Below are 14,323 nucleotides of genomic sequence, written 5' to 3' on the forward strand. Positions count from 1 at the left end.
GACTAAAGCCTTCATCTTCAATCCTTGCCACAAACTCCATCCCCTTTTTTTAAACCACTGTCTCAGGCTGAACGAGACTGTTGCATCCCTTGAGCTTCTGACTTACATTTTCTGCATCCTGCTCCAACTTACTCTTTACCACAATCTCAAAAAGTGAAATTACTCACTCGCCCAACACTTTGGAATTTTCTCCCTAAACTGATATGCCTCTCCATCTCACTCTCCTCCTATAAGACCCTTCTTAAAATCCATCTCTTTGACTGAAGTTTTGTTCATTCATCCCAATATCTCATTCTTTGGCTTGCAGAGGCATTTTTTCCTCATGCCTCTGTGAAACACCTTGGGATGTTTTCCTATGTTATAGGTGCTATATAAATGCACATTATTCATCTTCCCAATTGTGCAGCACTTTTCCACATATCAGAAATGCTACTAATCTCAATTACAAACAAGAGGGGCATTATATTAAATTGACTGCAACCTTCACGAATAATAAGAGCTGAAATTGCCTTGCTTCACCATGTAAGGTAGAGGTAGTGCTGCATTATTACAGGTGCCATCCTTCAGATGGATTATTGGCTTGTCTGGTTGTTCAAATGGATGCTAAAGACCCCATGGCACTATTTGAAGAGCAGTGTTATCCTGATGTCCCAGTCAATATTCCGCCCTCAACCAACATTTACCAAAAAACAGATTAATTAGTCAATAATCTTGCATAGACTTCTATAGTGTAGAAACAGGCCATTGGCCCAACAGGTCTCCACCAGTGTTAATGCTCCACACAAGCCTCCTCCCACTTTCATCTCACCATATCAACATCTATTCCTTTCACCCTCATGTACTTATCTAGCTTTGCCTTAAATGCATCAATGCCAATCACCTCAGCCACTCCATATGGTAGCAAGTTCAACATTCTTACCACTCTTTGAGTAAAGAAGTTCTTCCAGAATTCCTTACTGGATTTATTAGTGACTATCTTATATTTATGGCCCTTAGTTTTGGAAACATCGTCTCTATGTCTACCCTATCTAATCCCTTCAGAATTTTAAAGACCTTTATTAGGTCACCCCTCAGTTTGCTTTCTTGAGAGAAAAGAGCCTGTTCAATCTTTCCCGATAGTTGTACCCTCTCAGTTCTGGTATCATCTTGTAAATCTTTTTTTCAATTTCTCCAGTGCTTCTATATCTTTTTTGTAATATGGAGACAAGAACTATGCACAGTACTCTAAGTGTGGTCTAACCAAGGTTTTATACATGTTTAATGTAACTTCTGCACTTGCCTGTGCTTTGCTGCTGGCACAAAATGGCTGCTGCACTTCTTACATAACTGCGTTTAGTGTCATGAATTGTGTGGGGTGTTTGCAATATTTCAACATTATGCATTATATAAACATAAATATTAAGAATTTTTTCTCCAAATTTTTCTTTCAAATCTCCAAATACACCATTCTATTCGCTGCTACTCATCTGTGGAATCAAAAAAAACCTATTGCAGCATTTCCTTCTCTAACTTACTCTTTACCACAATCTCAAAAAGTGAAATTACTCACTCGCTTCATTCCTCCCTTTCTATAATCTTTTAAAACCAAAGATTTGCATCACCTAATCAACACACCTTGATTTATCACACATTTTCTTCTATCCTTTTGAACCTTGGTGATGTTCTATGCTAAGGAACTGAAAATAGATTGGGGCAATTAATAATTTCAAGACTCATGGAAATATGAAGTGAAAATGACTTGTGTATTAGTTTTAATAATTTTTCTGAGTTTTAATAACTTTTGAAAGGCTTTGTGACACAAGTTATGGCAGTGTGAAATAATTAGTCCATTAAAACAATGCATCTTGTATATGTACATTTAATTGACAGGATAGACAATTAAATAACTTGCGTGTTGCAGTGTTTGTCATGGATCAAACAGGTAGTTTATGTGGGAAGAGATTACAGAGTGACCCAAAATGATTGTGCTGTAAAGATACACAATTAATATTTGTTTATTACAGCTGGATATCATTCAACATAGATTAATGTACACCAAATCAATATAATGTTTATTTAATATTTTAAGTTAATTTAATGCAAAATAATTGTTATCAGTAGAGATTCCCTGCACTATATCCAGACCTTGCTAATACCACTTATTTATTCCCGTTAATTAGTCAATGATTAATACACAATATAAATATAACTTAGAACATTCTATTGCCGTAATCAAACTAGATTATAAAAAGGAATATACACATATTCACAATATTGATCGGTATTGTGCTAGATACGGAGAAACATACTTTCACAATAATAATGTAGTTAATCTTCACAAAATAATTAGGTAACAGTGAATGAGATGTGTACACAAGGGACAGTTTTGGCCTGAAATGAAAATGCTAAAACTGATTCTTGAAAAACACACTAAAACTCAAGACAAATCTACACCTGTAAGATCATTTCTACCCTTAAATTCTAGAAATGAGTACTTTGTTTTTTTTAAAATGTATTTATTTTCCATTACGATTCCCTTAGCTTCGCAAGAGCAGCTTGGCCTTGGAGCAAGGATGCGTTCTAGCCAAAAGATTTTTTTTTAAATAATAACTACCTATGGTATAATATTGACAACAAACATAGTGTCTGGATTTTGACTAACTAGATAAATGTACATTGAAGACAGAGGTGCACTCGTGAACATTAACAACAGTCGCTGTTCCACCATACTCATTACACTGCAGAATACGATTGATACAGTCCATAAAGTGAGGAAGAATGGGACCTGTGATCTCTAAACTGTAAGAGTCTACAGGACCAAGGCAACCCTGGACTTTTCCGCAAGTATTATCGACCTACAAGAGAGAGAAAACAAAAGAAAGTCTGATTAGAATTATGTTATATTATATACTATACAAAAATTCTAGAATGCATTCAAAAGCATCAACACATAGATGGTCACATGATGATAAAACACAATAATATCGCAGTAGACGAAGTAAGGAAATAATTGTGAGCACTGTGTCCTTGCTCTCCTCCCCACTCAGACTTCTGACCTCAAGTTAAATAGGTTCGCTCAAAATCATTGGGGAACCCCATGTCGGGCGGAAGGGGAGGTTAAATCGGCAAATTTGCAAAACTCGACCCCAACCTGCCACAAACGCCCTGCTTCCGTTTTAATCACTGCTGGTTTGGGTGCATCCGAGTGACCTGTAACATAACATATAATTGCAACTCCAATCCTGATACTTAAACTTAACGGCCGTGGGAGTTAATGGATCCAGCAAATAAATGGTTTCTTTAAAGAGCCCTGCTTATGGGCCAAGAGGAGCTGCAATTCCTGGCCCCTCACACGATCAGATGTTCCTCCCCACCCCACCAAAGTTTGCCAGCTCCCACCCTCCTGACTGCCAGTACAACATCACCTCTCCACCAACCCACAATGTTTCCCGGTTGGTGGGGACTGTTCTGAGTGGTTCCTGGCTACGGCCTTCTACCAGTGGCAGTCCCGCCCAGCCTCTCAATCTAGCCGGATGCCAGGCAGGTAATGGAGTAAAAAAATGATAGAGAATTGTAAACATGCTTCACCACCCCACCCGCTTCCCTGTAAATATTGGGGCCATCCCTTTTCCCTTCGCAGGTTTCAAGACAACAGCTGACAGAAAACAATATTCCAGGTTCATACGACAACTATAATCAAAGCATGATAATACCTCTTCCCCACACACAAACACACACTCCCACACACAGTTTACCTCAGATTTATTCTCAAAGTAAATCCAATCTTTAAAATTAGCATTTTTTTCATTACAAAATAAAAAATTCTTTTTTCAAAAACTGGTTTGATAGATGATTTTCCAGTTACCTCTCTCTTTGATTCAGACACTTAAAAATGTTTTTCAGTTGATACAATAGAAACTTACCTGAAGCAACTGTAAAGATGCTCCAGGGAAGGCCATAGGGCAAAGCAGAGTTGGTGGCAGTCCTCTTTGCACACCCTCCTGTGCAACTATATGTTGCGAGTTCATTAGAAAGGTTATTAAGGATGCTGTATAGGGTCCTTCAACTACAACCAGAAACTTAAGCTGCTTATCCTGATATTGCTGATGCCTGATCAGAATAATGTAAGGAAAATAAGTCCTACAATCACTTTGAATATTTAATTATTGTGCTTCTATTGGGTTAGTTTTGGAATAGCTTATATTGTACACTTGACTCCATACATCATCTTGCCATGTAATCTTATTGTTTACAGCACAGGGAAGAAGCGATCTACATGACAAGAAACAATGAAAGGACATATTATTATAGTTGATCCCACACTGAAGAAAATAGAGTTAATACATTAGAATGTCAAACATAGAATTAATGTATGAATGAAACATACATTAGAATGTAGAACTATCACTGGAACATAAAATTGCTGTACAAATAAAGTAAAGTGAACACTGGAATGTAGGAATAATGTGCGGGAGAGATACAAGATGAGACAGACTGGAACTGGAGAGAAGCAGGATTAACAGCAGATTTGGGAAATCTATAGGCTCCCAAGGATGTACAGTAACTAGATGCAGAAAAATATACTGTGTGGTAAATTAACTGGTACCCACTGGTATAAAGAATGGTATCCTCTTTAGCGAAGCTATAGATAAATGTCTGTCTAATAAGTTTTACCTGACATGGACTTGTTTTAACTTTTTTTGTTGTAATCATATAATGAGTAAATGGGGCAGTAGTCACGTACACCAAGTGTTTCAAAGGAGAACTTTTAGGCAGCTCTGGGTGTATATACGCAGGAGCATGCATGCAAGGTAGAACAGGTCCTGCTTAGCAGATCTTTTGTGTCACGCAGATCAGTGATGTATGATCTGTTCTTTTTGATCCATTGAAGTTAGCTTGTTTACAGGACTTTACTTTATGATCTATTTCACTTGAATCTTTGACGTACCAATAAAGCCAAAATGATTAAGTTCTGTGGTGTCTTCATCAAGACAACTGAACTACATTATAAGCATATACTTTAAAGACTGGTCTAATGACACTTTAGAAAAAACACGATAGCTTGCTTGGCTGGTTAACTTCTGGTATACATACCCATGGTTCTTTGCTCAATGTTTTTAGTTATTGTAGCACTAAAAATAATAATTTGCACTTCTAAATACATTTTGCCAACACTCATTTCTATTATTCAATGCTTATTGTCATAAAAAGCACTGGATATATTCCTCACTCAAGTATTAATATATGAATCCAATATAACTCATTATACTAGAATTATATCCCTGAATGTATGTATAAGTTTCTTGAGTGATGTTGCAGAATAAAACATATAGGGCTTGATTTTCGGTTGGCTAATGCCTCAATTAGCGGCCAGAGGGGGCGTTAATGGGAGCGTGAGAGGTTACCGACTGGAATCGCAGCTTTTAGTGCCCCGACCGAAAATTGATTAGAGGCTCACCAGGGGGCAAACCAGTAGCACTGGCTGCTGAGGATCAGTGCGATCCTGATGTATCGGCCACGTCTGCGCCCCGGTTGGTAAATTAGGTGTGGCCACCTGATTTAGTGACCGCCAAGAACGTCTGGAAAAATAGTCATTATAGGCTTACAGAGTCATTAACTGGTGGCTACTTAAAGGGATGAGGGAGCGCTTCCCTCGGAGGTCACAGGCAGTGCAACGTTTACATACAGCACGGTGCGTGAGCCTCCGAGTTTGCAGCAGCAGACAGAAATAAGAGTTCACCTTGAGAAAAAGTGATTTTGAAAATTTTAATGGGTGCATTACAATGCCACACCTTTAAGATTTGGCTTTTCCTGGAATATGAATCAGAGTTCGGCACATGTGTGATGGGTCGGTTAGATTTAGCGGCAGCATTTTTGTTCGCGCCCCCCCCACCCCTAGCTCTGGTATACAACGGCTGATTTAGCACCAGTCAGCTCTTTGACTGATTCTGACGAATTTCTGGACAGGAGGCGCAAACTTTTTCAAGGTGCCAAAAGTCGTTGTGGTATTAATCCAGGCTCCACCTGGATTAATGGCACGACTGAATTTCTCCCCCAAAATATTTTTGTAGTGACTCCTTGCTAGAGTACAGTCCTAGGGGTTGATTCTTCTTTCCACAAATCTCCAGAGGTCAGTTGTAGCACCCATAACATCACTATAACTAAATCAATTCACTCAGCACAATCCAGGATTCAAACCGAAGACCTTAATGACTTACGTAGCTCAGCTACTCAATTGATAAGCTCAAAGAGTATTGATGGAAGCTGTGTTCTGTACATCTATCTTGACGTCACATAAATCATTTATTTTCTTTCACCTCCAATTCCTATACTGTTCTGGAGACTGAGCAATATCTGAACTAAATTATGGGCTCGTTCAGAAGTCTGGCATCAGTATTACTCCATTGCATAAATCTCCTTAAAAAGATGAATATTAATAAGCTGGATATCTATTGCTTTTGCCTCATGTTGACACCTGGCTAGAAAGTAAGCTTCCAGCAACATATCAAAAAGGATACAGATAGCATTCTGAAGAGTCTGATGTAGTAATGCCTTCCTGAGGTTCTGTCTTTATGGGTTGAAAAGACTTCTGTGAATGTGAATCAGTCACTGCTTTGTTAACATTTCCTATATTATTTCTATTAAAAAGAGAAAATTAAAATATTACATGTAAAATGTAGTACATCTGACCAACAAAGAAAATTACCAGTTAAATTACTTATATGATTGTCAATTAGACCAGTCAGTTGAGTTTTGGACTTCGGACCTGGAAGCTCCACATTCAGATTCCAGCAGTGCGCACTCAGCCCATCATTATTTGGAGCTGAATAAAATTAGTTCTATTTAGAAACAGAAGAATCGTATAGTACCTGCCAAAGTATGTGTCTTTTGCCACCTCTGGCTGTTTGGCATTGGAAATGTGGATCAGTGCTACACCTACACATACATGTCCAAAGAAAACCAACCTCCATGGGCTAATCTGTCTCTCCTTCATGGCTATTAAATAGATGATGACCTGGAAATTGCAGTTTGGTGTTAAGCTTATTACAACAACAATTTAGTAAGTGCTGGTTAGCCCTCACCGACTGCCCAATTCATAAATATCACTATCAATGGACAGAAAATTGTGAAGGCCATGAATCAAGCATGTTGACCTTCATGCCCACATTCCTTCTATGTGCTCTCATCACACGAAGTTCTGCCCTGGGAGTGTTTAATTGGAAAACAAATACATTCAACTTCTGGCACACCATGGGGTTGCATTTAGTGCTCCACCAGTACCAGACTTGGTACATGAGGACCACCAGGAGTAGGAACAGGCTGCTTGAGACATCAGGCAATACAACGGATCTTACCATACCAGGCATAGTTACTTGGGATGTGTCTAAGGAGGCTAAAGTTAACGGAGACTGCAACAGAGCTGTGCTATTTCCTTCTGGAAGACTTCTTGGTCCTTAATTTCTAACTTTTCAGTTTCTTCCAACTTAGCAACTGGGGGCATCTATAGCATTAATGAGTTTTCTGCCCACAGATGTATTAAGGTCAAAGACTTCAGCAGTTCCATCTGTGATTAGTGACTAGTGCAGTAACACGATACAGAAACACAATTCTACACGTGTGTTAGTTTACCCAGAGTCATGGTGTCATCACTGCACCTGTGCACATTGCTGTCCCATGTAGGAACTGAAAGGGATTTTAATCTCTGAATGTATATCTGGTATGTTACTACCAGCACAGAATCATCCTTCAGATATCTCAACCAAACAAATTTCATAGAGTTTCAAGAACAACTGTCATCTGCTACATAACTCCATCCTCTAAAGAGGCCTTAGTATGTAGGTCAATGACCAGCATAGCAGAGCAAGTGGGTGAAAATGATAGCAATTAATTAAATGTGCAACAAGCTACACAGCAAGGTTCCTTTCAACCAGTGCCAGAACTACACCATTTCTTAAGTCTGTAAATCACATCTGTAAAGTCGCTATGCATGAATCATCTTCTCTTACATGTACAGTAATTCAAATACCGTTAATTGACATCTTATTCTGTGCTTCTGTTCTATTGTAACCAATGGCAAATAAAAACTCAACACAATGTTCAAATCAGATGCAATGCATTTATTTTGTCCATTATTATGTGATGGATCATGTTAGGGCTTATTGGGCCCAATTATAAAACATATCTTCTAATTTAGCAGGAGGAACATGAAGGGAATCCTCTACTTATAAAAATATTAAAACATCATGTGCTGTTCAGTAGCAATAGCAACCAAGATCCCCACTTTGCAATCCTATGTTCATAGATTCAATTTGTAACTACTGCTCTACCATCTTCATTGCTTGATTTCGTCACTAGATAGGATTCTCTATTTGTGTTTCTTTTTCATGGAGGGGGAAGAGATACTGTTTACATTCCATCTCAGGAAAAAGGGGTTAATTGACATACTTTTTGAGTGGCGTCAACATATTGCTATCCGACAATATAGGGCAGTTATGACGGGGGAACAAAAATGCAATGTACACAGTAATTAGAAATGGCAATAGGAAAATGTCACAGCAATTTCTGACACAGCAAAAAAACAAAACTGTTAACTGTATACTGTGCTACTTACGAGAAAGCTGGTTTAAGATGCACTAACCCACGTCCATCTGGTGAAGAAAGGTTCATGTAACCATTTTCCTGAGAATGCTCCACTAAATATGTCGAAAACACAACTTCTGCAAAATATGAAATACATTAATAGACAAATTGTACTGAAAGATTATTTTTACAGAAATTACTAACTAGTCCTTTGATCCATTCATCTTCCATAAAACTACAGAATTTTGAAAGTATCATTACTTAATATTTACTCCATTTATAAAGATGCTTGTTCTAAGGATACATAATTTCTGGATTATTAGCTTTCCTAAATTTTCTGTATTCATATTTTCAAGTCATTTTTATGCAATGGTTTCAGTCACGGCTGACAATGATGTACAAGATCAAAATTGGTGTGAAAAACAGTGCAACTGTTGGCGAGCATGTATCACCAATATTCGTAAGAGCAAAGATTTTTTTCAATATTTGGCATTTAGAATTTCATTAATAGTACTACTTGACTCCCAAGAGTGCTATTTATTTTAGTGCAAAGGTGCTCAATTGAAAATGGATTATGCAATAGAAATCATTTACCTGACGATCTCATTGCTTCCAAAATTTCCACACTTGCTGGATACAACAAGGCTGTAACTGGTTCTCTCCTGGATTCCCAAGCAGCCCTGAAGAGCACTGTGAATTGGTGTGTACAGATGTAAAAGAAAGGGCAATGACCAGACTGAAGAAGGTCAAAGAGTGAGTTAAAGGTCGACAACCTGGAATAGAATTTATTATAGATTTTAGTGTGTGAAAAACTAAAACAAGTTTAAAAAAGGTTAAAAGATTTTGTATTCCTTTGGCCAGAAATGCTCACAATCAAGTTTCAAATGAAATGTCTATTTCTTTCCCATGAAGAAAAAAATCCTTTGTAAATATTACAAGTTTACCATGTTCACAGCCCACATTCTGTAAATCACCAAGAGCATAATTTTTATTCCAAAATCACTAGCTACATGCATTTTGGGTGGCATGGGGAGTGTATATGTTGTGATGGCCAAGGTTTTGATTGTATGGGACAGGCTGGATGGACCAGTGGATCTTTTCCTGTCCGTCACTTTTGTATGTTCATATACAGGCGAGGAAGGCCCATCCTACTTCATCCATCCAGAAAAAGCTATTCCCATCACAGCATCCAGCAGTTTCTTCAATGATTTCAAGGTTTTAGCCTGTACTACCCCACCCAGAATTCCACTCCATATTCATTGGGTGAGAAGAATGCCTTGGAGTCAGTCCCAATCTCAGTAATAGAAACATAGAAACTAGGTGCAGAAGTAGGCCATTCGGCCCTTCGAGCCTGCACCGCCATTCAATGTGTTCATGGCTGAACATGCAACTTCAGTACCCCATTCCTGCTTTCTCACCATACCCCTTGATCCCCTAGTAGTAAGGACTATATCTAACTCCTTTTTGAATATATTTAGTGAATTGGCCTCAACAACTTTCTGTGGTAGAGAATTCCACAGGTTCACCACTCTCTGGGTGAAGAAGTTTCTCCTCATCTCGGTCCTAAATGGCTTACCCCTTATCCTTAGACTGTGACCCCTGGTTCTGGACTTCCCCAACATTGGGAACATTCTTCCTGCATCTAACCTATCTAAACCCATCAGAATTTTAAACGTTTCTATGAGATCCCCTCTCATTCTTCTGAATACAAGTGAATACAATGATAAAAAAAGAATGATGATGGCATTGAACATTTTATATTTTGAGTAGTCTTCTTCTAAAAGTATAAACATTGAGGAAAATTTAGAACAGAAAATTATTACTAATATATACATTATGAGCATCGAGAAACACTCGATAAGTTTGAAAGTTGTGTTAAGTAAATAATCTGCATGGCACAAGCTCTGCAGCTATTCTAATTTTCACTCAAAAATGAGTTGACTCTGTTCCACATGCCTTTCATTCACAGAAGAGCACACATTTCTGAAACTGAAAACGGCAGAGAGAGAAAAAATAATGTCCTAGATGCATTTTTTCAGAACTAAATATTAGGGATCGACTGATTTGATGTGTTTTCCACTGCATGTCGTTTCTCAGTTGGCTAGTACTGACTTACCAATCTTTCATTAAAATATTCTGTATCTTGCAATCCGGGGACCACTGTAATCCATTATCAACTGATACACTGTTAACTCCAATTCTTGGAAAAAGCTGCAACCAGGGCAGCCTGGGGTACATCCAGTATTCCATACTCTGCTGAAAGGCACACTTTAAAGTAGGGCTATCATCAGGTTCCTGAATTAGTAAACAAACAAAATCAAAATAAAACAAGTAGGCATGTTTCACTCTGTACAAAAAAACCTGAAAGATTTTCTATGGTTAGTAGTAGAGGTGAACAGTAAAGTAGACCAGACTAAGCTAAATATACCAGGAGTGTCTCCATCCATCGTGCTAAATTTTTAACAAGAGAAATTATAATTAAAAATTAAACTTTACAGTGAGCAAGCAAGGTAATTTACTTCCTTTACAAGAGTGTGATCAGTGGTAGTTTAAACTTTTTGTGCACATACAGCAAGCCAGTATTTCCCTTTTTGGGTGAATCTAATTGTCATTAATATTTGTATCTGCAGAAACAAAGGGCAAGAAATTGCGTAGCACTCCGTTTGGGGCGATCATTTTTGCGGGAGCGCAAAGGTATTGCTGGGCGCTACACAATTGATTCCGGCAGGAACTTCCAGTTTAGTGCTCCAAGAGGGAAGTGGAGCACTTAATCAAGTGCTACCACTTCCCTTAGCGCGCTAAAGGAAGCGAGAGGCAGAGCACTGCACAATGTGTCATGCAGCCTGGCGATGCTGCAGGGGGCGCTGCGCACTGGATGACATCACGATATCCGGGGCGCGTTAAGTTTTATCGCCAGCACTAAATCTGCCATGGAAGTTCCTTCTGGACAGAAAATTAGTAGCTGACCCTTCCCCTCTGGGGATTGGCTAGTAGGACTGTCAATTTAGTTGGCTACTGTCCTCTCCCCATGGGTGTGGGTTTTTAGGGGCCAAGTTTTCACCGACCCTTAGAACGCCGCACCTCCGTGCGGTCCACTGACTTTTTAAGAACAGAAACGGCGCCTTTTATTTACCTTCATATTCTCCATGCAGTCCGATCGATCTAGGCCCTTGGCGCAGCACAGCAGAACGCGTGGGGAGCGGAGCCAGATCCCGGCACTGAAAACAGTGCCGGGACCTCTGCACATGTGCGCTAGAGCGTGTGCGCATGTGCAGTAGTTCCTTGCCCCCAGATTCTGTGTGCGTGTGCTGCAGGCTGTGTGGGAGGGGCCCGAAGCACGCTGCCCCTAGCCCTGGCCGAATGGGCTCCCCACCGCGACCTGCGAGGGAACAGTGGACTGTGAAAGCACAGACGACTATGGAATTTAGCCTCAGTGGGAGTTCAGCCTGATAGTGAGTTCAGCACCTAGGTATAGTTGGACAGGACTTTTTTTTTGATAATTAATACTTGTGTGTGAAGTGAGTAAGTGGAGTTGGATTCTTGCAAGAGTTTTGTACTAATGGAAGTTCAGGCTCACAGGGCAGGCTCGTCTGCCCCCGCCCCCATCCTCCTCCTCTCTCTCATCCTCGCCCCCCCTTCTCCTCCTCCTCCTCTCCCCCACTCACACATCCCCCTCTTCTCCCCCCCCCCTCACACATCCCCCTCTTCTCCCCTCCCCCACCCTCCTCCCCCTCCCCCCATATCTTCCTCTCCTGCCCTCAGCGGCGGCCCGCTGCCTTCCCTTCACATAAAGATAGGACTTCTATTTGTTATTTATTGATTGATTGCTTATTACTTTGGTCTTCGTGCTTTAGGTGCAGGGTTCCTTCTATTTTTTTTTTATTTGTTAATTAATTGCTTATTACTTTTTGTGCTTTGTAAGTCTTGGTGCTTTAAATGTACTGCTTTGTTTCGTGCTTAGTGCTTTAAATGTACTTATGCTTCTTTAATGTTGTTGTGAAGGTGTTTAGTGCTTTAGAAAATCCTCTAACTTCCCTTCCCCACCCACCCCGCCCCCGATCTCTGGCTACCTGCGCCTGATTTCTAAAGTTTCCGCAAGGTTTTTCAGAGCGGACACATACGCTGGCCGAAGTTAGTTTGGAGTAACTTTTCGCTGTCTAAACTTGCTTAAATGGCCAAAACAGGCATAAGTGGCTGGTAATACCCACTTTTGAAAAAAAACTGAACTAAAAAGAAAGTGAACTAACTCACTGAAACTGGAGCAAACTAAATGTGGAGAAGTGTGATTTTTAAGATACTCCAAAAAAACCTAGTTGCTCCAAAAAAATAGGAGCAACTCCTGTGGAAACTTGGGTCCTTAGAAACTATCATCTGCTATTCTCAAGATGAATGAGGCCATTTTGGCACAGTAAGTCTGGGATGAGTTAATTAACTATTATTGACCCAGTCTAAAATGGTATACAAGCAGCAACATTCCACAAGCTGGTCTATCTAGATTTAACACACATTTCTTGTGAGCTGGACTTAAAGAAAATATTTTTAATATAAATCATACCAAAACCCTTCCCATGAAAAAACATAGAAAAAAAACCCATAGAAAATAGGTGCAGGAGTAGGCCATTCGGCCCTTCGAGCCTGCACCAGCATTCAATAAGATCATGGCTGATCATTCCCTCAGTACCCCTTTCCTGCTTTCTCTCCATTCCCCTTGATAGAAAAATTATCAATAGTCAAAAACATGATAGTTATGGATATACATGAAAGTGCAATAGGATTTGCAACCAGGATTTCAGTAAAGCATAGTGAGTGTGAAATTTTCACACTGTGTTTGTGTGAACTGTGAAAAGTATAAAATAGTACAATTATAGATTCTGCTTTTCCAAACTTGAGCTATGTCTGGGGAAAATATTTTGAGCTGTACAAAATAAGATGAAGTATTGGTGATTAAGGGTCTGCCACTCAGTAAGTTGAGGTGATAAATTAAAAGTATCATGAAGCATTTTGGTAGAACATTAAAGTGTACTGGCGTAAGTGCAATTTTTTTTAAGTGTATCTGTGCCAGCGTGCTAAATAGGGCTTAGTGACAGACACTATTTCAATATTCAGCAACACCTGCAAGTATTTTCTCTTTCTAAAATTAATGGTGAATTGTATATTTATTATGCTAAATCAAACAGAACAATTTATTTTCAGAACATGTACTCCTCAATTTTACTGCCTGGAAACCCAACAGAGTCAGTTTTTTCCTCATTTGGTCACATTTTTAAAATATGGCCCTCCTTGTCTAGACATTTTAAAATGGATTAGTGGCTGCCTCGTGTATCATCAAATATTACACATGATTCATGAGATCAAAGACAAAGTGCTCTTTCTTCATCTTTGGTTCAGTAGAGTATTTTAATGTATATATTTTATTTATCGTGGTGATACGAATTTGTGGGTTAGATGATGGATTATCCAAGACAGCCGACTTCCTTTTGGGGATATTTTAATGTTTTCACAAAAGTTGAAGTATTTATTTTTAGCAAATCCTCGGTGCTCATTAAATAGGACTCAAACAAACAAAAATGTTGATTTTTAGTTTTATCTTCAAGAAATATTTTCACCATCATTCTCCTTTGTAATTTATTGGCTGTTAAATGCTTTGGGACATCCTGAAGACAAGTAAGGAGTTATACATTTGCAAGTTCTTTCTTTCAATTCCTACTCAAGCTATTGGGTACAACTGTATAAATGTTCAGAACAATGATAAACAGCATAGTAC

At 39.1% G+C, this 14,323-nt stretch overlaps 1 protein-coding gene across 1 annotated transcript in view; it reads right to left on the bottom strand.

Moving 5' to 3' along the window:
- Positions 1-1,842: 1,842 nt before the first annotated feature.
- Positions 1,843-14,323, bottom strand: part of LOC139267220 (protein downstream neighbor of Son-like) — a 39,991-nt gene continuing 27,510 nt past the window's right edge. Inside the window, exons 4-9 of the mRNA XM_070885187.1 lie at positions 10,676-10,854; positions 9,154-9,332; positions 8,591-8,696; positions 6,498-6,617; positions 3,903-4,089; positions 1,843-2,834 (exon numbers count right to left, since the gene is read on the bottom strand). Coding sequence (XP_070741288.1) covers positions 2,637-2,834; positions 3,903-4,089; positions 6,498-6,617; positions 8,591-8,696; positions 9,154-9,332; positions 10,676-10,854 — 969 coding nt within the window. The 3' untranslated portion in view covers positions 1,843-2,636. The remainder of the gene's footprint in view (positions 2,835-3,902; positions 4,090-6,497; positions 6,618-8,590; positions 8,697-9,153; positions 9,333-10,675; positions 10,855-14,323) is intronic.

This window comes from Pristiophorus japonicus, chromosome 7 (assembly GCF_044704955.1).
Source record: "Pristiophorus japonicus isolate sPriJap1 chromosome 7, sPriJap1.hap1, whole genome shotgun sequence".
Lineage (NCBI taxonomy): Eukaryota > Metazoa > Chordata > Chondrichthyes > Pristiophoridae > Pristiophorus > Pristiophorus japonicus.